Source organism: Dendrobates tinctorius, unplaced genomic scaffold (genome assembly GCF_039654945.1).
Source record: "Dendrobates tinctorius isolate UK_male_01 unplaced genomic scaffold, ASM3965494v1 ptg000072l, whole genome shotgun sequence".
NCBI classification, from domain to species: Eukaryota; Metazoa; Chordata; class Amphibia; order Anura; family Dendrobatidae; genus Dendrobates; species Dendrobates tinctorius.
In genome coordinates this window covers 639,951-665,377 of record NW_027361740.1, presented here as the reverse complement: position 1 = coordinate 665,377, position 25,427 = coordinate 639,951, and the positions used below count along the sequence as shown (strand labels likewise).

General features: G+C 42.9%; 1 protein-coding gene across 4 annotated transcripts in view; it reads left to right on the top strand.

The window, feature by feature from the left end:
• PLA2G4A (phospholipase A2 group IVA) overlaps window positions 1-25,427 on the top strand; it is a 320,423-nt gene that overhangs the window by 243,581 nt on the left and 51,415 nt on the right. For all 4 annotated transcript variants that reach the window (XM_073582532.1, XM_073582533.1, XM_073582535.1 and 1 more), the window contains one exon: window positions 22,058-22,242. In XM_073582532.1, the coding sequence (XP_073438633.1) occupies window positions 22,058-22,242 (185 nt within the window). The remainder of the gene's footprint in view (window positions 1-22,057; window positions 22,243-25,427) is intronic.

Below are 25,427 nucleotides of genomic sequence, written 5' to 3'. Positions count from 1 at the left end.
GGCTGTGTCCCCGCCTTTGATGCAGAATTGCAAGCTGAGCCCGCATCTTTCCCCACATATGACAGCTGATAACATCCTTTTAACAACCATGGGTATTAATCTGTTAAATGTCTGACAGCGGGAGTAAACACTCACCAGCAGGGAGTGCATAATTCCACACTCTCCTCTATGCACCCATGATATGATCGCGGGGCGATGATAGGTTGTCACAACAGCTCGGGTCTGCTGGAGACCAATGTGCCTGTCATTATGATCCACCTGTGAAAGCCAGCCCATGGCTGGCATTGTAGGAGATCGTGATCTCTGCTATATATAGCACAAGCGATCAGTCCCTATGGGGACTATTGAAAACAATAATAATAAAAAAAAAAATTTAAATATGAAAACAATAAAAAGTTCAAATCACCCCCCTTTTGCACAATTGAAAATAAAGCAAAAATAATACCCAATTTGTATCTTTGCATTCAGAAATGTTCCATCTGTCAAAATATAAAATAAATTAATCCGATTGGCAAACAGCGTAATGAAACAAAGAATTAAAAATGACAGCATTATGTTTTTTTCTTGGCAACGGCAACATTGCAATAAGAGGCGATAAAATTGTACCTTCTCCAAAATGGTATTGGTAAAAACGTCCGCTCAGAGTGCAAAAAAATAAGCCATCACGCAGCTTCACATCCCAAAAATGAAAACGTTATGGCTCTCGGAAAATGGCGACAAAAGCAAAATATATTTTTCATGCAAATTTACAAAAAAAGTCACCACTTTCAATGAAAAACAAACAAAACAATACTGGTTTGGTACCTGTGTACTTATTCTGACCTGGAGAATCAATTTTACCATAAAGCAGGGATGCAAAACTCCAGTCCTCAGAGGCCACCAACTGTGCATGTTTTCAGGATTTCCTTAGCACTGCACAAGGTGATTAAATTATCTCCAGTGCAATACAAAGGAAAACCTGAAAACATGCATTGCTGATGGCACTTGAGTACTGGAGGTGTGCACCCCTGCCATATAGTGAACGTGGTAACTTTAAAAAAAAAAAAAAAGAAAAAAGAAACCATTGTGGAATTGCATTTTTTTTGCAATTTCACCTCATTTGGAATATTTATTCTTGTTTTCCACTACACTATATGGTAAAATCAATGGTGTCATTCAAAAGTACAACTCTGCCCTCATGAAACAAGCCCTCGTATGGCTATATTGATGGAATAATAAAAATCTTATGGCTCTGGGAAATAGGGGAGGGAAAAATGAATGGAAAATCATCCAGAGGTTAAGTGGTTAAAGGAATTATCCAAAATAATGAAAGCGCTGCACACCAGAAGCAATGCATGTACTTTAAAGAGATCATCTGGGCAAAAAGGTTCTAATGCCAGCTTGAGTTTGTACAAATAACAAAATAAATCGTAAATACGTATGCACACTGGCACTTACCTCCTCGAGAAAGGAAATAAAATGAATTTCAGCTGCAGCTGGTGAAAACAGGCTCGGTGCCAGCTCCTGTAAAAATGCTAAGTAAAGTAAATAATGGATCACCGTGCAAATGCTGAGACAGATTGAATATTGTATACTCACACAATGAACGAGTTGGTATGGAGTGTACTCAGAGATAAATGCAAATTTTCATCCGTTTGGAGAGCAAAGCTTTCATCAGCTTTGCCCTCCAAACGGATGAAAATTTGCATTTATCTCTGAGTACACTCCATACCAACTCGTTCATTGTGTGAGTATACAATATTCAATGTGTCTCAGCATTTGCACGGTGATCCACTATTTACTTTAAAATAAATCGTACTCACCTGCTCCAGGATGCAGGGTACATTGATCTGTGGTCAGCGCCAACATGAAAATGTGGCCGTTCTGCCAGATGCATGGAAGCGCTGCAGCCCGTCTGGTGACTTCAACTGAATGCATCACAAGCTGCAGCAGTTATGTGACTGGTAGAATGGTGACAGTTGGTGCAGACCACAGGCCGGCCAGCGCTAAATCCAGGAGGGGGGACAGCAGGGGCGTAGGATTTATTTGTTGCTTTTACAGAATCTGGCCTCCAGGTGAAGAGCACCTTTCTCTGGATAACCCTGTCAATAAACTTATAAATATTTCTCTTTGTATCTGCTGACCGCTCTAGCGTCACATCCCTGATTCTTCTGTTTACAATGGCTGCTGGTCGCTGGCCTCAGCCTCGAGCCGTATACCACTGACGAGCTGCAAAATACACATAGGGCATCCAGCATGAGTCATCTGCAGCCCATGTAAATAGAAGCATCAGAAACATGGCACTGGAGCTGCCGCTAGCTAGAAAGGTGAGTATATATTCCTGCCTGTGTGAATCGTTTTTATTATTTTGGACAATCCTATTAAAGTGTGTGTGTTAGCAAGAAAAATATAGGTTTAAAAGTCTGGGTCTTATAACTCCTGATCATGGGGACCCAGCATTGCCAAACCCCTTGCTAATTTTCTTAATGATTAGGCAGAGAGCTTATGAAGTGTTCTGCCTGATCATTTGGGTACTTTCCGTATGTTCGTATTTGCACAATTCTTTTCTTAGCTTCTCCTGATGCCCTATACTGATCATACAGATCAGTATAGGGCATCAGGAGAAGCTAAACTCCATATGTAAAATGTGTATAGCTACCCATTATCGAGGGAGCTCATAGCCACAAATGTCTCTTCTATTTCCTGTTCCTGTTCCGAAACTATCTGTAGGATCAGAAGTGGAGTCTTCAAGTGATGTGTACCTTGTTTAACACTTCCAGGGCATTGTTACCCTGTATGGCTAATATGGGCCCTAAGAATCAATGCCACTGGTGGGTCTTATGTGCCCCAATCCAACAGTGAATACAATGGTGGAACATGGAGCTGTTGAGAACTGTTCTCAATCATTCAGATTCTCCGCTATTTTTTTGGGAATGCACAGTAGTTCTCTGCGGCTCTCATGCCCAAGATTCCCAGCCCCACAGTGTGAATAAATCATAAGCGACTGCGAGGCGGGATCTCTGGCTGCGCATCCACACAGGCACGATAGGAAGGCCAGGATGTGATGTGACAGCACACCAGCGCTAACTGCGCATGCCCAAGAAAATATAGTACAGCGCGGGCGCCAGGATTTCAAAAGAACGCTGAGGAGGCGGAGCAAAGACTCCAGGAAGAAATGAGTGATGGATGTGACGCCTCTGTGTCAGAGGGGGAAAGACCTGCCCGCCGGTCAAAATTCAGGTATTTTAGACCAATTTTAAAAACAATTATTTCTGCGGTGGAAGGGACGCTAAATAAGGGACTCTTGTGCAGCACTAATGCTGCATTCTGTCAAGGTGGCTCTTTTACTTAAAAACGCCTGGGGGGGTGACAGGGTCCCTTTAATGGTCCCCACCACAGAGTATGATGTTTCCCTATATGAGAGCGTTTCTACTGTGTGAGGGGGAATTGTACTGGAGTGGCCATTATACTGTGCAAGGTGATATGGGGGTCTCCTATTGAGTGGATGTATTTACTGTGGGGATATCAGACTGTTTTGGGGACAATGGGGTCATACTGTGTGTGTGAGGCAATTCACTGCGCACGAGGGTGTCATGCTCATGCAATGTGCATTATATTGTGTGGGGTCATAAGAGTTATTTTAGTGGGCGAGAACAGTAAGGGGCTTCAATAGGAGCAAAATTATCCATGCGATACTTGTCCCTCTCCATTTTTAGATTTGAAGCATGCCATTTTGTGACTCCTCCTATGCGCTGTGACCTCGCCTACTCCACTGAGAGGGAAGGAAGGTCTCAATTAGGACTTTTACCTATGGGGCCCCATGGTTTCTACGTATGCCCCTATCTTCTGCCTTTTTTTCTTTTTAGGATATGTAGCTTTGACTGTCTCTTTTAATTTCTTCCTGTTGCTATTACAAGCAGAAGGCAAGGGAGACTAGATGAAGCTGCATCACATGGGAAACACTGAGACTGTGCAGTGTCAGGAGACAGCAGTCCTATGTCATATCGAAGCTTTCACTTGCTCTGCACAGTGTGTTAACTAATGGCAGCAAATGCAATGGGATGACTTTTCCCCTGCTTTGCAAAGCCAGAGTTATAGGTAATTCAGGCTGTTGATAAGCCAATCTTTACATAAATGGTAAGAAAGTAGCCATATCATCGCGTGACTTAAATATTATATTTCAGGCCATGTTGTATCTCAGTGTTCATGAGCAAAGTTTCTGTACAACCTTTTGGTGCAAATGTACAGCCAGACTCTTGTTGCAACAGATGTCTGTCTGGCTCCTTTTAAAAGCTAAGCAAGCCAGTCTATGCATCAGCCATGGCAGAGAAGGGGTCTGGCTTTACTGAAATGAGCCAGACACATCCCATCATACATAGCACTGGTCATGTGCCAACACTGGAAATGCCCTCCTGTGTTGAGCACAAGTTGAAAGTAGAGATCCCAGGCATCTTTTGTAAATTCAAATATCAGTAAGTTGTACAGGTTTATATAAAAAATATATTTTTATCTGTGTTATTAAATAGACAATCTGTTAAGGCAATCCTGAAGCTATTAATTTATTTTTTTCATATCTTTAAAACCATTGCTAGGTAAAATTCTGTCATCTAAAACTAAAACCTTTTAAACGCATTGTCCAGTCATGCATATTGATGACCTATCCATAGGGTAGGGCAGTTCTGCGCTGCGCTGCAGCCGGAGCTGAGTACCACAATCAAGCGCTTATGTGTTGGCATTGGTTTGGGTTTGAGGTATTTGACCCCCACTATCTAACGTTGATGACCTAATGTCAGTTATATTGGTAAGAACAGAGAATTTTCTATCTTTTTTTTCTACTTCAAAAAGTTAATTCATCAATAAGTTACATGTACTGCAAATTGGTGCAATTGAAAAGTAAATGTTTAAAAAGTCAGCTCATCTGTATTCCCATATCATGTATGTCAGGCCTGCCTTGTTAAAATGCATCTTCTTTATTGTGTATCAGTAAAACAATGCTAAATACATCAATCATGCAAGAGTTAAGTCGCAAATGTTTTTCAGAGCTATGTCCTTAATCATTGTATTGAAAATCTGGGCCACAGAAACGAAGCCTTCATACATCTACCGAACATTAAAGTATTAATGTTATGGCTCTCTGAATGTGATAAAGCAAAGATTAAAATATTCTTGTGGTGTTTTTTGCCAAAATAAGCTCTGCCTAAGGTTCAAAGCGCAATCTAAGCTATAGTGGAGTCATGTTGTCTCTAGGATGTTGCTGCCTACTTATCATTGGGCAACTCATAAGGGGGAAGATGTTCATGACCCTAGTTAAAAGTATCTAATTCCCACTTGGACTTAACACATAAGTTTAAAAAAAATAAGTTAATACGTTCATTAAAATTTCATCAATGGAGAGGAAAATCTTTTTTTAAAAAAGCACGTTGTCCTGTTCAACCTGAAATAGCACACCTACTGGCTTAAAAATGGGACCTTTCAACTCTTGTTACGTACATATAAGTAAATGGCATTCTAAAACTTATGATCCAATACGTTATTTCATGGGGAATTAAGCGAAGTTGCACTCTTCCTCTGGTGTTCCTCTTAGAAATTGAATAAGGGCTCATACCCATCTGCAAGAAATACGGAAAAGTGCAATCTGATAAAAAAATCGGATTGCACTCGGACCAATGTTCAAAGGGAGAAATCTTGTCTGTGATTTTTTTTTTTTCTCAGCTGAAATCGGACTGAGAAAAAAATTGCAGCATGGTGCGTATCTAGGGCGAAACTTGCTAATACAAGTCAATGGATGCGAGAAAAAAATCGGGCAGCACTCGTACCATGCGTGTGCTGTCCGATTTTTACGTACCGGTATCCTTTAAAAAAACTGCAATTTATGTCCGGCCACTGTAAAATCACATTGACAGCTCACAAAACATAAATAAATATATGTGTGTGTGTATATACAGTGGGGCAAAAAAGTATTTAGTCAGTCAGCAATAGTGCAAGTTCCACCACTTAAAAAGATGAGAGGCGTCTGTAATTTACATCATAGGTAGACCTCAACTATGGGAGACAAACTGAGAAAAAAAAATCCAGAAAATCACTGTCTGTTTTTTTTTTCATTTTATTTGCATATTATGGTGGAAAATAAGTATTTGGTCAGAAACAAGCAATCAAGATTTCTGGCTCTCACAGACCTGTAACTTCTTCTTTAAGAGTCTCCTCTTTCCTCCACTCATTACCTGTAGTAATGGCACCTGTTTAAACTTGTTATCAGTATAAAAAGACACCTGTGCACACCCTCAAACAGTCTGACTCCAAACTCCACTATGGTGAAGACCAAAGAGCTGTCAAAGGACACCAGAAACAAAATTGTAGCCCTGCAACAGGCTGGGAAGACTGAATCTGCAATAGCCAACCAGCTTGGAGTGAAGAAATCAACTGTGGGAGCAATAATTAGAAAATGGAAGACATACAAGACCACTGATAATCTCCCTCGATCTGGTGCTCCACGCAAAATCCCACCCCGTGGGGTCAGAATGATCACAAGAACGGTGAGCAAAAATCCCAGAACCACGCGGGGGGACCTAGTGAATGAACTGCAGAGAGCTGGGACCAATGTAACAAGGCCTACCATAAGTAACACACTACGCCACCATGGACTCAGATCCTGCAGTGCCAGACGTGTCCCACTGCTTAAGCCTGTACATGTCCGGGCCCGTCTGAAGTTTGCTAGAGAGCATTTGGATTATCCAGAGGAGTTTTGGGAGAATGTCCTATGGTCTGATGAAACCAAACTGGAACTGTTTGGTAGAAACACAACTTGTCGTGTTTGGAGGAAAAAGAATACTGAGTTGCATCCATCAAACACCATACCTACTGTAAAGCATGGTGGTGGAAACATCATGCTTTGGGGCTGTTTCTCTGCAAAGGGGCCAGGAAGACTGATCCGGGTACATGAAAGAATGAATGGGGCCATGTATCGTGAGATTTTGAGTGCAAACCTCCTTCCATCAGCAAGGGCATTGAATATGAAACGTGGCTGGGTCTTTCAACATGACAATGATCCAAAGCACACCGCCAGGGCAACGAAGGAGTGGCTTCGTAAGAAGCATTTCAAGGTCCTGGAGTGGCCTAGCCAGTCTCCAGATCTCAACCCTATAGAAAACCTTTGGAGGGAGTTGAAAGTCCGTGTTGCCAAGCGAAAAGCCAAAAACATCATTGCTCTAGAGGAGATCTGCATGGAGGAATGGGCCAACATACCAACAACAGTGTGTGGCAACCTTGTGAAGACTTACAGAAAACGTTTGACCTCTGTCATTGCCAACAAAGGATATATCACAAAGTATTGAGATGAAAATTTGTTTCTGACCAAATACTTATTTTCCACCATAATATGCAAATAAAATGAAAAAAAAACAGACATTGTGATTTTCTGGATTTTTTTTCTCAGTTTGTCTCCCATAGTTGAGGTCTACCTATGATGTAAATTACAGACGCCTCTCATCTTTTTAAGTGGTGGAACTTGCACTATTGCTGACTGACTAAATACTTTTTTGCCCCAAAATATATATATATATATATATATATATATATATACATATACATATATATATATAGAGAGAGAGAGAGAGAAAATATATACGGTATATATAGTGCCTTGCGAAAGTATTCGGCCCCGTGGAACTTTTCAACCTTTTCCCACATATCATGCTTCAAACATAAAGGTACCAAATGTAAATTTTTGGTGAAGAATCAACAACAAGTGGGACACAATTGTGAAGTTGAACGAAATGTATTGTTTATTTTAAATTTTTGTGGAAACAAAAACTGAAAAGTGGGGCGTTCAATATTATTCGGCCCCTTTACTTTCAGTGCAGCAAACTCACTCCAGAAGTTCATTGTGGAGCTCTGAATGGTCCAATGTTGTCCTAAATGACTAATGATGAAAAATATAATCCACCTGTGTGTAATCAAGTCTCCGTATAAATGCACCTGCCTTGTGATAGTCTCAGGGTTGTGTTTGAAGCACAGAGAGCATCATGAAGACCAAGGAACACAACAGGCAGGTCCGTGATACTGTTGTGGAGAAGTTTAAAGCTGGATTTGGATACAAAATGATTTCCAAAACTTTAAACATCCCAAGGAGCACTGTGTAAGTGATCATATTGAAATGGAAGAAGTGTCATACCACTGCAAATCTACCAAGACCCGGCCGTCCCTCTAAACTTTCATCTCAAACAAGGAGAAGACTGATCAGAGATGCAGCCAAGAGGCCCATGATCACTCTGGAAGAACTGCAGAGAACTACAGCTGAGGTGGGACAGTCTGTCCATAGGACAACAATCAGTCATACACTGCACAAATCTGGCCTTTAGGAAAAGTGGCAAGAAGAAAGCCATTTCTCATAGATATCCATAAAAAGTGTTGTTTAAAGTTTGCAACAAGCCACCTGGGAGACACACCAAACATGTGGAAGAAGGTGCTCTGGTCAGATTAATCAAAAATCGAACTTTTTGGCAACACAGCTCATCACCCTAAACACACCATCCCCACTGTCAAACATGGTGGTGGCAGCATCATGGTTTGGGGCTGCTTTTCTTCAGGGACAGGGAAGCTGTTTAAAACTGATGGGAAGATGGATGGAGCCAAATACAGGACTATTCTTGAAGAAAACCTGTTGGAGTCTGCAAAAGACCTGAGACTTAGACGGAGATTTGTCTTCCAATAAGACAATGATCCCAAACATAAAGCAAAATCTACAATAGAATGGTTCACAAACGTATCCAGGTGTTAGAATGGCCAAGTCAAAATCCACAACTGAATGCAATCGAGAATCTGTGGAAAGAGCTGAAAACTGCTGTTCACAAACGATCTCCATCCAACCTCACTGAGCTCGAGCTGTTTGCCAAGGAAGAATGGGCAAGAATTTCAGTCTCTCGATGTACAAAATGGATAGACATACCCCAAGCGACTTGCAGCTGTAATCGCAGCAAAAGGTGACGCAACAAACTATTAAGTTAAAGGGGACGAATAATATTGCACGCCCCACTTTTAGTTTTTGTTTCCACAATAATTTAAAATAACCAATAAATTTCATTCAACTTCACAATTTTGTCCAACTTGTTGTTGATTCTTCACCAAAAATTAACATTTGGTATCTTTATGTTTGAAGCAGGATATATGGGAAAAGGTTGAAAAGTTCCAGGGGGCCGAATACTTTCGTAAGGCACTGTATATGTATATATAAAAAAATAAATATATATATAATATTAGAGCGAGAGATATACCGGGTGAGTCATAAAGGACGGATGTATTTGAAGTGGCTATAACTCACCACCAGGTGGAGGTAGAGATGTGTGGGAGGCGGGGTTATGTTTGTGAGGTGAAAGCATTGTTTTTATTTTAGTTTCAGTTTAAGCTATGGTGCCGTGGACGATAGAACATCGCGTTTTTGCGTACGACAGTTTTGTCAAGAATAATGAGTGTATCACAGCCGTTCAGCGTGAGTTTCGGCGTCATTTCAATATTCACAGAAATCAAGCTGTTCCCGCTCGTAACACTATCCTACGTTGGGTTGAAGCACTCCGTACACGAGGTACACTAATGAACAAACGACCACCGGGGGCTCCACGAACGGCACTTACCCCTGAAAATGTGGAACGCGTCAGGCAAGCCATGCTGCGTAGTCCGAGTCGATCTGCTCGGAAACATTCTTTAGAACTTGCCCTCAGTAATCGTACAGTAAGGCATATTTTGCATTTAGACCTGCATTTCCACCCCTATAAATTGGCCATTGTGCAACAGTTGGAGCGCGGGGATTACGCAGCGCGACTGAAGTTCGCACATGAGATGGAAGCAATTATTGAGCAAAACGACAACCTTATTTTATTCATGAGTGATGAAGCTCATTTCCATGTCAATGGCATGGTTAACCAGCAGAACTGCCGTTATTGGGCCTATGAAAATCCGAAAGAATTACATGAACGACCGCTGCACAGCCCTAAGGTAACGGTGTGGTGCGCTATGGGCAAATATGGCGTGATCGGTCCGTACTTTTTCGAAGGCGATAATGGCAATACTGTTACCGTGAACTCACAACGTTATATCGCCATGATAAATAACTTCTTTGTTCCTGAGTTACGACGGCAACATATCCCCATCTCTAGTGTGTGGTTTCAACAAGATGGGGCAACGGCCCACACAGCCGGAGCAACAATGAACGTTCTTCGCCCTCTCTTCCCTGGTCGCATCATTTCCAGGTTTGGCGATATTAATTGGCCTCCTAGGTCCCCAGACCTGTCCATGTGCGATTATTACTTATGGGGTCACCTCAAATCACGTGTATACGGTACAAGCTTAAGCCTCGATCATTACAAGAACTGAAGGAAGCTATTCGAGTGGAAGTTGCCCAAATCGACAGAGTTGTGTTGGAACGTGTTGATGCCAACTTCCAAGAACGCCTTTGGAAATGCATCACTGATAATGGCCACCACATGGCAGATGTTGTTTTCCACACTTGAATTTGTCAAATATTTGTCAGTATACATAACCAAATCTGTGAATACATTTATATTTAATAAATATTTAACGATTTTATGATTAGTTTAAAAACGTCCGTCCTTTATGACTCACCCGGTAGATGTCAGTGACACCCACATATAGAATGTATATATGTGGGAAAATGCTGGTCCTGAGGTCACAGCAGTTCAGGCCGGCTGTGAGAACAGCTTCAGTGAATAGAGGTGATGTCACGGATGCTGCGCACACTCACAGCCTGACCCACGATGAACTCGAGTAGAGTTGAGCGAAACGGGTCGGTCAAATTAAAAAATGGCTGACTTTAGCTAAAGTCGGGTTTCGCCGATCGAAACCCGACCATAGTGTGAGGTCGGCCATGAGGTCTCCGATCAGCGCGCCAAAGTTGCATTTCAAATAATGCTTCCAGCACCTTTTCTCAGCCAATGATGGAGGACGCACACTGTGGGCAACGCGATGACATGGGCAGCGGCCACCACTATCTTAGAGAAGGGCATTGAAGTGATTGACTGGCTTTGTGTGGCGTCACAGTGGGTATAAAAGGCCTTGACCGCCAACTTACTTCTGCAGATCTTAGAATAGGGAGAGGTGCTGCTGCTGCTGCTGATTCTGAATAGGGAGAGTGTTAGGCAGGGAAGAAAAACAAAATTGCTTCTGCTGATAGCGCTTTTCACTGTACAGTTAAGGGCCTGTCACACTAAGCGATATCGCTAGCAATATCGCTTTAACGTCACTGGTTTTTGTGACGTTATAGCGATATTTCTAGCGATATCGCTATGTCTGATACTTACCTCCGACCGCTCCCCCACTGGTTATCGCTGATCGCGCGAGAACGTCCTGGACTGTTTCTCGTCGTCAGCTTCCTGCTGGGCTTCCTGTGGCGCCGACGAGCGACGCTTGGACGCGGGCGGGAGGACGTCAGGATCGCCTCGTCTGACAGGTAAGTAACGACCCCCGACCGCTGCTATGTCGCTGGTGAGATCTGCCTGTGTGGCAGCTCACTAGCGACCACTTAGTGATGCACCAGTGATCCTGACCGGGTCGTATCGCTGGTCGGGATCGCTGGTGCATCGCTAAGTGTGACAGTACCTTTAGTGTGCAGTGAAAGGGGAGGATTTTTGTTGCGTGCAGCAGCGCTGGTGGTGATTAGGTTGCCTTTTAAGGCTATCTGCTAGCTGCATTGCTGTGTGGACACTGCTGATCAAACAGCTTTTTTCAAAGCACTCCAACTTTTATTATTTTGTTCTGGTGAGTTACTGAGCGTTCATTTTTTCACACACCATATAGCGGTGTACGCTCCTCACACACTACCGTGTACCGGCTGGTATCACGGACAAATACAAGCTATCTGGGTGTGACTCTGGAAAAACAAGCCGAGGCGATTTTCCATTTTTCCAGACCTACAACTTATAGAGCTGTCCGCTTTTCAAACAGTTTCGTATATCTGCTGTTTGATTACGGTCAAAGCTAGACAGAGACAGCGTGTGTCTGTCCGTATACAAATAGATGGCAATTTTTCATACAGACACCGTATAGTGGTGTACACTCCTCACACACTACCGTGTACAGGCTGGTATCACGAACAAATAGAAGCTTTCTGGGTGTGACTCTGGAAAAACAAGCCGAGGAGATTTTCCTTTTTTCCAGACCTACACCTTAGAGAGCTGTCCGCTTTTCAAACAGTTTCATATATCTGCTGTTTGATTACGGTCAAAACTAGACAGAGGCAGCGTGTGTCAGTCCATATAAAAATAGATGGAGATTGACAATTTTCCATACACACACCGTATAGAGCTGGCCGATTCTCAAACAGTATTGTATATCTGCTGTTCGCATTACAGTCACATCTATACAGAGTCAGCATGTGTTTGTGTGACACTCCGTAAATACATATACGGATATTGTTAGTTACACAAAAAACGTATACAGCTGTACACTTCTGATACAGTTCCGTATATCTGCTTGTTGGATTATGGTCAATACATACTGTGAGAGCGTCTGTGACTAACAAAATATATACGTAGATTTAATTTTTTTAATACACCTTACACAGGTGGATGCTCCTCATACAGTACCATCTCTCTGCTGGTATTTTTGGTACATTTTCCCAAACATGAGGAAGTATGGTGGGCTGGGGGGCGCAGCTGGTACTGATGGTGGTGGTGCATCAGCTGGTTCTGGCAAAAGCACAATAGCAGCTAAGGCAGGAGGTGTTGAGCCTGCGTCATCGTCTGGCCCAAGAAGGCATGTAAGGTTACCTTTTCTTGGAGTAGGAAAACCGCTTTTAAAGCCAGAGCATCAGGAACAGGTTTTAGCGTACATTGCCGAAATAGCCACCAGCTCTATTGCCTCCTCTTCTGAACGTTCGAAACCTGCAAGCACGGAGTCGTCAGTGCAGGGTTCTGGTCAGGAAAAACACCTTTCCTTGTGTCCACCAAAAGTTAAGGATGCGGCACTTGCAAGCATGGACGGACTACAAAACCTCAGGTAGCACATGTGCACCTGCTCCGACTGAAGGTAGCCAGGAACGCTCCATCGCTTCCTCCACTGTAAGACCACTGCCACCGTTAAGCACACCACCAGCACTTAATGTGGTGGTGTCATTGCTGTCAGAAACACTGCACTGAACTTGCTCACTGAGCCACTGCGCGTGTCCTGATTAAAGTGAACTGTGCTCAAAGATACCTGTGGAGCGGGCAGCAGCCGAGTAGATGCGTACTTCAGCCGCAGGACCTGAAGCACGTGACTGCTAGGGGCGTTGCCTAAACTCCAGAGAGCTAGGAGCTGCAAGAGAACTCCTAGCAGGGTAACTGCAAGACAAAGTTACCAAGGGGCATAGACAGGGAGGATAGTCAGATCACAGGCAATGAGTCATACACAGAGAGGATAGCACAGTACAGAATCAACAGGCAAACTCACAACGGGAAATAGAACCTGGGTCATAACCATATAAACAAGCTATTACAACGAACAGGCACACAGAGGTCAGCACACTCAGCCAAAGGCAAAAGTATAACTGGCAGGGATTGGAGCTTCCCAGGGGTTTAAGAAGCTCTCCCAGAACCAGAAAGAGGCCACAATCATTAACTCCAGGTGTGCAAGTCAAAACCTGCACTGAGCTCCAGACATTAACCCATGACGTGCAGCTCAAAAACCTGCACTGGGATCATGACAGTCGCAAGGCCAAAGTACTCAGGGAATCACAATGGTTTTGCAACACAACACTGAATCTAGGCCATCACCACCAATACCATCACCAACCCCCTCTCACTCCATCCGGTCCACCGCTACTTCCCCCATATGCAGCTCTCCAGTCCAGCTCACCCTACCAGACACTCTGAGTAGGACAAGAAAGTACTCATCCTCTCATCCGCGTACACTGTGTTTGAACTCCTACATTGCCAAACTAATCTCATTAGAGATTATGCCCTACCGTTTGGTTGAAAGCGAAGCTTTCGGCGAGCTCATGGCCTACTCTGTCCCACGCTATGACCTACCCAGTCGGCACTTCTTTTCTCGAAAAGCCATCCCTGCCCTCCACCGGCATGTGAAAGACCGCATTGTCCATGCACTAAAACAGTCAGTGAGTGGAAAGGTGCACGTCACAACAGATGCATGGACCAGTAGGCATGGCCAGGGCCGTTACGTGTCCATCACTGCCCACTGGGTTAATGTGGTGGATGCAGGCTCCACAGGGGACAGCGGCGGTGGAACAGTGCCCACGGTATAGGAAACAGTTGGCTGTATGCTTTCGACCCTCCTCCATCAGCGAAAGCTCGTCCACAGAGTGCAGTCGCACGAGCACTACATCCGCAGCTGGCAGTGTTGCACACGAGGTGTCCCACTATCGAACAGCTAGTGGTAAGCGTCAGCAGGCTGTGTTAAAGATGATGTCTTTGGGTGACAACAGACACACCGCGGAGGTACTGGCCGACTACTTGCAGCGAAAAACTGAGTCATGGCTGGGCAGTCTACATCTTGTGGCAGGCAAGGTAGTTAGTGATAACAGCCATAATTTTGTGGCAGACATAGCCCGTGCAAAACTCACACACATACCTTGCCTGGCTCACACTTTCAACCTGGTGGTGCAGTGCTTCCTTAATAATTATCCGGAGTTAACATCCCTGCTCCATAAGGTGCAAAGACTGTGCTCACACATCCGTCGCTCAAACGTCCACTCCACTCGTATGCAGAAGCTGGAGCGATTGCTCCACCTCCCCAAGCACCGCCTAATCATAGACGTTGCAACAAGGTGGAACTCCACCCTGCACATGGTTGAGAGGCCGTGCGAACAGAGGCAGGCTGTAATGCATTTGTGGGAGGATACACGGGCAGGCAGTTTGAGGGAAGACATGGAATTGTCGGGTGTGCAGTGGTCAAAGCTGAAAGACCTCTGTAAAGTCCTTCAGTGTTTTGAGGAATGCACATGGCTGGTAAGCGCAGACGACGCCATCATAAGCATGAGCATCCCACTTTTGCGTCTGCTCATGCAAAGTTTGACGCACATTAAGGATCAGGCATCTGCAGCGGAGGAGGAGGGAAGCCTTGATGACAGTCAGCCATTGTCTGCTCAGGAAATTGTCCTGGATGAGGAGGAGGAAGAAGAGGAGGAGGATGAGGGGGGTGATTATTTTGGGCAGGAGGATGCTTGAGGAGGGGGCAAGAGAAAATGTTGGCGTTCCAAGGTCAGTTACAGTGTTTGTGCGTGACTGTAGTGATGTGGATTTGCCAGAAAGTGCTCCTCTACCCAGCAGTGGCAGTGCAGCATTGACACCTGGAACATTGGCCCACATGTGCGATTATGCCTTGCGGATCCTAAAAAGGGACCCCTGCATTGCCAAAATGATGAGGGATGACGACTACTGGCTGGCCAGCATCCTCAATCCATGCTACAAAAGCAAATTACACAACATTATGCCACAGGAAAACCTAGAGATAATATTGGCTAACAAACAAGCAACTCTGGTAAACCGTTTGAGGCTTTCCCAGCACACAGCAACGGTGCTGGTTCTCCCACAAGCCGTAGTGGGCACAATGGAAGAGGTGTTCGTGGTGCACACAGCCGAAGTGGCGTTGGAGACAGGGGTTTAATGACCATGTTGTGGAATGATTTCTCAAGTACCGCTCACACAACTGCTAATACTGCATCGATTAAAAGTGACAGGAGACAGCAGTTGTCAACTATGGTTACAAACTACTTCTCCCATATCGATGTTCTCCCTCACAGGTCATTCCCCTTTGACTATTGGGCCTCTAATCTGGACACCTGGCCTGAATTGGCACAATGTGCCTTACAGGAGCTCGCTTGCCCTGCTGTTAGTGTGTTATCTGAAAGAGTCTTCAGTGCTACTGGATCAATCCTGACAGAAAAAAGGATCCGTCTGTCGACCCAAAATGTTGATGATCTAACCTTCATTAAAATGAACCATGCATGGGTTTCAAAGCATTTTGTCCCACCTTCCCCTGATGACACATAGGTTGCCAGAAAACTGCCTCGCTTTTGTCCTCCTCTTCCTCGGACTTTCCCAATTCCACCCTTTGCAGCAGCTGAATGTCCAGCCAACACATCAACATATGCCATTTTTTAAACCTCCCTAAGTGGGCTGGGGTCAACACCTGGGGCACCTGGGCAAGTGCCGTTGCTCTGAACAGGTGGATGGGCCCACTGATGGCCGATGGCACTGGCACAGAGCCCCTCATAGTACTCAATACAGTGTCTCTGACGGTGTGGAGGCCCACTTGCTGTCAGACACACCAGCGTACTATGAGGGGCCCTGTGCCAGTACCGTCGACCACGAGTGTGCCCCCCCGCTTGGTCATGGCCACAGCACTTTCAAGGTACAAGTGCAATACTTACCTCTCCCTGCTCCACCGCTGTGTAGTCTGGGCAGTTAAATCCTTCACAGGGACGGCCACTAGAAATTTGGTGTTTTGATCGATGATGGTTAAGACATAGCTATGGCCTGTCCTGCTGGCCTCTACCTTCAGATGATCAATGGCTACCATTTGTAATGGACGTCAACTTACAAGCGGATGCATTGGTGCTTTATGATCACCTTTCACAGTTGTGATAGTCACAGACGTGTGACATTCCTGCCACCATTTTTCAATGTCTCCTCTCATGCCAATCCAATAGAATAGCCTACGGCCTGTGGCTTCTGTCTTTTGCACTCCAAAATTACCAGACACATCATGATGGGCAGTGAGGACCATGTCTACATCTTTCCCTGTGATCACAATTTGATGGAGACTAGTATCGGTAATGTGATCCACGCTACTGTGATAAAGCAATCCTTTCTTCACAAAGAACTGTTTTCGCTGTCTCAACAGACACAGTAATTGTGGGTCTGCATCGCCTCTGCAACTTCTACCGGGAGGTTTTCCCGCGATGAGTAATTCCCAAATTTCTGCTAACACTCAAATTTCCATTTGTACTTGTATCCATGTAGTTTCCAGTAGCGGAGAGTCTGGACTGACTTACTGAGATTGAAATATGTACGAAGATTTAAAAGTACCACAACACTGTATACTGTTGTATGCTTCGACTACCTTTCCCTTTTTCTACTTTTTTAATTTCTGGTGTAATACATAGTGAGCCTGTGAGTGTCTGTGTCTGACTCCGGAAGTATAGACGGAAATTTACCATAACCCCTAGACAGGATACACTGGTATGTGCTGATACAGTACCTTTGTTCAAAATTTTGTGTTACGGTATCATCCATTGTGAGTGAGCGTGTGTGGTTTACGCCTTCTATATATATATACGGTGAATCGGAGATACCAATTTTTACCCTATACGCGATACAGCTTGTATCTTCTTATACAGTACCTTTGTTCGACATTTAGTATTACGGTCAAATCCATACTGAGTAAGCGTCTGAGAGTGACTATGGGACTATGTATATGGAGATTTCAATTGTACCCTATAATGTATGTACTTGCTATCTTGTTATCCAGTACCTTTTTTACAACATTTTTTATTATGGTCAAACCCAGACTGAGTGAGCGTCTGAGGGTGAAATATATACCGAGATTTCAAATTTGGCCAACACTGTATACAGCTGTATGCTTCTGATACAGTAACTTTTTTAGCTATTTAGATTCTGGTGTAATCCATAATGAGCCTGTGAACGTCTGTCTGTTACTCCGGCAATATATTCAGAGCTTTAAGATTACCCCAACACTGTTTACAGCTGTACACTTGTGTTACATTACCCATTTACAGCTTTTCATATTCTTGTGTAATCCATACTGGGCCTGAGAGTGTTTGTGTCTGCCACCTGAAATGTATATGGAGATTCAGAATGTTTACACTATGCTATATATACCTTGTATCTGGTGATACTGTACCCTTTTTCAACTTTTTATTTTATTGGTTAATCCATACTGAGCCTGTGAGCGTCTGTGTATGACTCTTGAAATATATCCGTAGATTTACTGTTATCCCTAGACTGTATAGAGCTGTACGCTTCTGACACAGTACCATATATCTTCTGGTATTTTGGGTCCATTTTCCAAAACATGAGGAAGTATGGTGGAAGCGGACGTGGGAGTGGGGGGGCCACCTGGTACTGGTGGTGGTACATCTACTGGTAGTGCCAAAAACACAATAGCAGCTAAGGCAGGAGGTGTTGAGCCTGCGTCATGGTGTAGCTGTGGAAGGCCTGTAAGGCTCCGTTTTCTGGGAGTAGGTAGACTGCTTTTAAAGCCGGAGCATCAGGAACTGTTTTTGCCTTACATTGCTAAAACGGCCTCCAGATCTATCACCTCCTCTTCTGAAGTTTAAAAAAATGCAAGCACTGAGTCGTAAGTGCAGGCTTCTGGTCAGGAGCAACCCCTTTCCTTGTATCCTTCACCCGCCCCAAAAGTGAAGGATGCGGCAGCACACACTTCAGATTACTCCATGGAGCTCTTTTCACATACCATGCCTGGGTTAATTAAAAATGGGGCCCATCATATACTGGAGCATTCCAAATGGGGGACATCAGACACTGGAGCAGCATTTACGAGGCCCATTATACACTGGAGCATTAGAAATGGGGCCCATTATATATGGAGCATTATTAGGGCCCATCATACACTAGAGCATCATCCATGAGGCCCATCATATACTGGAGCATTCCAGATTGGGGACATCAGACACTGGAACAGCATTTACGGGGCCTATTATACACTGGAGCATTAGAAATGGAGCCCATTATATATGGAGCATTATTTGGGCCCATAACACACTGGAGCATTGTCCATGGGGACCATCAGATACTGGAGCATTCCAAATTGGGGACATCAGACACTGGAGCAGCATTTACGGGGCCTATTATACACTGGAGCATTAGAAATGAGGCCCATTATATATGGAGCATTATTAGGGCCTATATTACACTGGAGCATCATCCATGAGGCTCATCATATACTGGAGCATTATAAATGGGGCAGATCAGACACTGGACCAGCATCTATGGGGCACATGATACACTGGAGCATTAGAAATGGGGCCCATTATATATGGAGCATTATTAGGGCCCATCATACACTGGAGCATCATCCATGAGGCCCATCATATACTGGAGCATTATGTGGAGCTCATTATATACTGTATGGAGCATTATATGTGAGTGACCAATTATTCTGTATGGAGAAATATATGGGGCTCATTATTCTGTATGGCGCACAATGTGGTGGCCATAATACTGTATGGAGTAATATATTGTCCTTTTTTTGAGCTATTGTACAATTTAAAATACATCAGTCATGTCATATAAGCAGTGAAGTATTTGTCATTGTACTATACCTATATTTCTGTGCCGTATCGGAGCATCAGGAGTTGTGGTATGTGTTAAAGGGGCGCATTGACACTCTTTGGCCCAGGGCACACGAAAACCTGGAGCCAGCCCTACCCCCCTACAACTTTAGCCAAATAACCCCCAGTTTTCAATGCGTAACTATTATGAAGTAAATTAAGGTTGACAAGCTTCAGTAATAAGAATTGATGTTTTTGGCATTGAAATGGGCACTGTAGGTGTGTTTACTGTCCTCCACTCCCTGCCGACTTTGCTTCCCCATTGACTTGCATTGGGTTTCATGTTTCAGTTGGCCTCCGACTTTTCCCTATAGTCGGCCGATTTCGTTCGACCCGACTTTTGTGAAAGTCGGGTTTCATGAAACCCAACTTGACCCGAAAAAAGGAAAAGTCGATCATCTCTACTCTTGAGCATGGGAAAATCAACTGACATTTTCCCATGCTCAAGAGTTCATTGCAGTTCAAGCAGTGAGGGAGCGCAGACTCAGCGACGTCACTGAGTCTACACTGGCAGCATCTCATTCATTTACCAGTAGTTTGCAGCCGGGACGGTCGCATCTTAGCACCGTCCTGGCTGCAAACTGTATATCCCCCAGATATGGATTACGATGTGGGACAGGACGTTGGACAGGTATGGTATATTGTTGGTTTATTATTTTATGCTTCTTACAAGATAACCAGGGTTTCTGGGAATTAACAGAGGTTGTAAGTATGGTTTAATTAAGAAAAATAATGAAGTCTGTGTGTTTATTTCAAATAAAGGATTTTTAAAGGGGTGTGTGTGTTTTATTTACTATTTGACTATATGGAGTTAGTAATGGGAGTGTCTAATTGATGCATCTTCATTACTAACCTCGGGGACTGATGTCACAAAGGTGACATCAACACCCCAACTATTACCCCATATGCCACTGCTACACGGCAGTGGGAAGAGCAAGGCTAAGTGCCAGAATTGGTGCATCTTATAGATGCACCTTTTCTGGGGCGGCTGAGAGCTGTTGTTTGTAGCCGAGTGGGGGGGCACTATCCATGGCCCCTTCCTATGCTATAAATATCAGCTCTCAGCTGTCTGCATAGCTATTGCTGGCTATAAATCATAGAGGGACCCCACACCATTTTTTCCATGAAATAATCATTTATTAATTAAATACATGTCCATAATTTTGCACAACCACTATACTAATTGTATTTGTCATTGACTTGTATGTATATCTACTGCATATACTGTATGTGTGTGTATATGTATATATATGTGTGTGTGTGTGTATATATATATATATATATATATATATATATATATATATATATATATATATATATAGTGTGTTTCGAAGAATTTTTTTTAAAACGACATGTAAAGGACAGAGAACTGTTGTATGTACAGCTCATGTTAAAATCGCATTGCATACGGATTGTATACTCATGTCACACGGATGTTCCGTTTAAAAATCGCACAGATATCACATTGCACTCATATGACACTCGCATGGCACTCATTCGTTTTTTCGGTCTGGAAATCGGTCCTTTTTTTTCCTCGCAGATGTGTATGAGCCCTAAATGTTATGCTGGGTATTAGCAGTTGCTGGAGTGTCGCTATAAAGACTAACACTGCGGTTACCTCTTCCAGTGTCTGACTGTGTAGGTACATGCCCTTGTTAACTTGTTCATATATATGTAATTCATGTATATTCAGGGATTGGCTAATTATTATACTATGGTGGAGGTCATTACTGCCAGGGTCTGAGTGATTGCAATAGGTGTGTCTCAAATCAAAGAATCTGTCGATGTAAAATGAGAAATCAAGGGCATTTTGTCTGATTATTTTTAGTGTCTGCATAATTTTGCTGAGATGGTGCTCCAGTAACATAATAAATACACCATTTGTGATTCATTTCTAACAGAGTGCTACTGAGACCTAACCCTATAGGGAGGGCCGTGCCACTCATGGGCCAGTGCTTTTAGTCTTGCCCCTGGGCCAAAAATTGCCAGCTAGCTCCAGTTTAGGAAGAATAATAGAGGAACAGCACTACAGAGTTCAAAGAAAAGATGCAGAATTGTTGCAGACTCGATGCCACTACAGAACTTTCTGTGATTTGTTTTCCACAAAATGTCTACCAGGCACTGTACAGAAAACATTAATCAAAAAAAGATACAAAATGCATTAAAGGAGTTCAACTAAGCCATTAAGTACAATTCCAGTGTCTATTTCCCCCTACCTTTGCTATCAGTAATGTATGTTCAATGTACAGCAAAATACTTTCCGGTCACGATCTTCTGCCGCTTCCAGCCCTGCTCCAGACCCCTTCCTGCATGAGATGACTACAGTCCATTGTGCAAGCCAACAAAAGAGAGCTGTTGATGCAAGTCTGTGAGAACCTTGTTCTAAGAAAGGAATGAAGACTCATTGACTGAGATAGTGGCTTCCAGTCTATGCAGAAACACTGTGTGACCTGGCAGGTCAAAACTGCAATCATATGATACAGGGGAGAACCTGAGCAGGGCTGGAAGTGGCAGAAGATGGGCGACCAGTAAGTATTTTCATGCATGCACTGAACATACGTTACTGGTGATTGGGGAAATGAAACTCAAATACTGAATTGGTATCAGTATCATAATAGGCTTTATCTACCATTCCATTTTTTTATTTTTGTTTTGTCTTTTTTGAGATGTGGTCCTTTTGTGTCATCTAATTTTTATATTTAATTAAACCTGTTAATAAGATTTGTAACTATTAGCTAAATATGTGCAAATTTATTACAGATCCTGATGAGTTTGAACAGATCTATGAACCTCTGGATGTAAAAAGCAAGAAAATACACATTGTTGACAGTGGTTTAACATTTAATCTTCCATACCCTATAATCCTAAGGCCTCAGCGAGGAGTTGATCTTATCATATCTTTTGATTTTTCTGCTAGACCTAGTGATTCCAGCCCCCCTTTCAAGGTAATAGCTAATATGAATGTTTATTTTGAGTGTTTATTTAGCTGTATTTTGAGTTTGGATACCTGTGAATTAGTTGCCAGTTTTGGGTGTAATGCTACATTAGAATTTCATTCAATCACGCGTACTGTATAATATATGTGGGTGTGTGTTTAATGTTCAAAAATCACAGAAAAAATACGATCAAATAAAGTCCAAAGACAAAAAATTATTTGAAAATCTGTAAAATAATTGTATTAAATATACAGGAAACAGGAAAAATGGGAATTGTGCCAGAATGACCATAAGAGCACATAGGCTGAAAAATGGAGCATACTTTAGGGTGTATAGACCAAGGGATTAGAGATAGCATCAACATTAATGGGCTGACATGATGGTAAGTATATTGCACCTATCCCACATTAAAGTAATAATACCAGACAGGGTACAAATAGATGTATACAATCACATAGCAAAAAGTATTTTACCTGTCAGTATAGAAAGTGAAGGTCCACCCCAGGCATGCCCCCTCCCAACGCACGTTTCGACAGATGGCCTTTCTCAAGGGATAAGGAGAAGTAGGAAGTGAAAGGTATTTAAAAAGAGAATCTACCAATCAGACTGTAAATCAAAAGCATGTGACAAATCAGGCCTATAGCATATAATTGACAATAGTACCTCACACAAGGTGGCGTTAATCTACCAATCAAACTGAGTCAAACGCATGTGACAAATCAAGCCAGTATCATATATAACAATAGTGCCTCACACAAGATGGCGCTTATCACCATGGTGACATCCAAATAGGGAATAGACTATCACAAAATACTGTAATTAATGCATGTAAATGCAACTAAACACTAAATAGGAGGAGAAGGAGACACTGTCAGCAGACAGCACTTTGTTTTTATTAAAATACGCCATCAAAAATGCAAGTAAAAGATGCAGCAATAACAATGACCACAGAATGAGTCACAGCCTGCGCCTCGTCCACCCATAATGACACGCGCGTTGCCATAGTGACTGTAAACAGGATATCACTGAATACTCCTCCCTATTGTGAGTCATTACCGACACCGCACCCACCACCGATGACGCGCCCGTCGCCCCAGAGACCATAACAGGCGGCGGCGTCAAGCGTCCAGTGACGTCACAATCATGTGACTCATCACCAGGACAACTGGAAGACGCCAAGAGCCACCCAGCGTGAGGAAACCAGGAGCGAGCGCGCGTGCTGGGCGGACGCGGAGCGCTAAAGAAGCGAGGTTCAAATGAATACAGGACACAGGAAAAGATGGACAAACCTGCATATCACAAAACTGGTCATATAATAAAATTTTTTGAATACTGATACTATTGAAATAGAAAACCCACAGCTCTATTACAAAATATAGGGGAATAAAGAAAGCATGGAATAACGCACCAGCAAAAATAAATTCATTAGCCAATATGCCTATATAGAATATCTCATAGAATGACATCCAGAAGGATGATATACACCTAAAAGGATATTTGCAATAGATATACGAAAGCATCATTTATGCTACGATATTAACATTGGAACAAGCACAAATACTAGAGAACAGGCATATGAAGGACTACTGGAGATTATATTGTCAAAAAATCTTATAAAAAGATGATAAATATCAAGTTAAATATGCAAATCAGCAGAAAAAATACATATATGAGACATAACAGAATAGTATAAAGTACAATAGTACATCAAAATATTCGCTGATTTCTTCGCATGATATGGCATGGCAGCTACTGTTATCTTCATATGTTAATAGTCCATAGCACTGTTGAGATGACCACGCATACTTCCAAAGAAATCCAGAAATAACGCAGTTGGTGCACAGAAATGACGGTAGAGAACTCAAAAAATTAAAAAGGAGAGTTAAAACCAAAAATAAAAACAACAGCCACTGGTCAATATGGTCATATTCGATGGTAGATGCCGCTATCAAAATGGAGCAAACCTAATAGCCTCGTTTAACCCCTTTGGGTGAACAGTATCCAGAGACCAAATCCAGCGTGTTTCACGTTGTGTGAGCGTTTGAGTTATATTGCCACCACGGACCCCCGGATCGATAATGTCAATGCCATGGACACATAGCAAAGAACCATCACATCCGTGTTTGAGCTTAAAATGCCACGGTAACGTCCTAAGTGTGGTTGGGTCATCATGGCCGCCTGCCGCCTGTATCCCCAATACATGTTCACGAACACGTGTCTTCGATTGACGTGTCGTCATGCCAATGTATATTAGATTGCATGGACATAATGCAAAATACACTACATAGCGTGAAGTACACGAAATATGACTTCTGATGTCAAAAGTCCTTGTTCATGATGAATTAAAGAATGTGTTTGTCCGTGTGTGCGTATAACGTTGTCACCATTTTTTGAGACTCATAACTTTAATTTTTCTGTCCAGTTCTTATTGGCAGCATTAGTTTTCTATATAACATTTTCATTGTTTGTCATTGCATTTTGTGGGACCTGCAGTGACCAAATACTGTAGTATTTCAGTTTCTTCATTTCTTTACGGTTTTAACTAAATTGGTTAATTTTTATATGGCGGTTTAATAATTGTTTAGAATTTTATGCTTGTGGGTGGGCTTCAGAGGGCAACGACAGAGGTATTTAATAGATCACCTACTGCAACCACAATTCATTGACCTCCTATGATCACCCAGTTGAAGGGTAGTACGGGTGCCTAAACAAATTTTCCATCTAGATCACCACACTTTAAATACTGCTGTCAATCTCTGACAGAATCATTTAAAGTGGTTAAACAGAAAAGCTCATATCGCTGCTGTTAGAAACAGGTGCCAGCTGTATAACATGACTGGCATCTGGACACATGTCTCAAAGGGGTTATTGTATATGGCACCAGCATTCTGTAGCACTGTCCAGCTATTCCCGCCACCTTGATTAAAGCAGCAGTTCCAGCTGTTGAAAAGCAACTTCAAAGCATAATGCTGCCTCCACCATGTTTCATTGTGGGAATAATGATGTTTTGCTGAGGTGCAATGCTGGCTTTTGCACCAGACATATATAATATTTTTTTTTTTTTTTTTAATTTAATCAGACAGTTCAACCTTGGTCTCATCAGACCGTAGCACATTTTCCTACATGTTTTGGCAGACTTTATGTAGGTTTTGGCAAACACAGCCAAAATTGGATTTTTCTTTCTTGCATCTTGC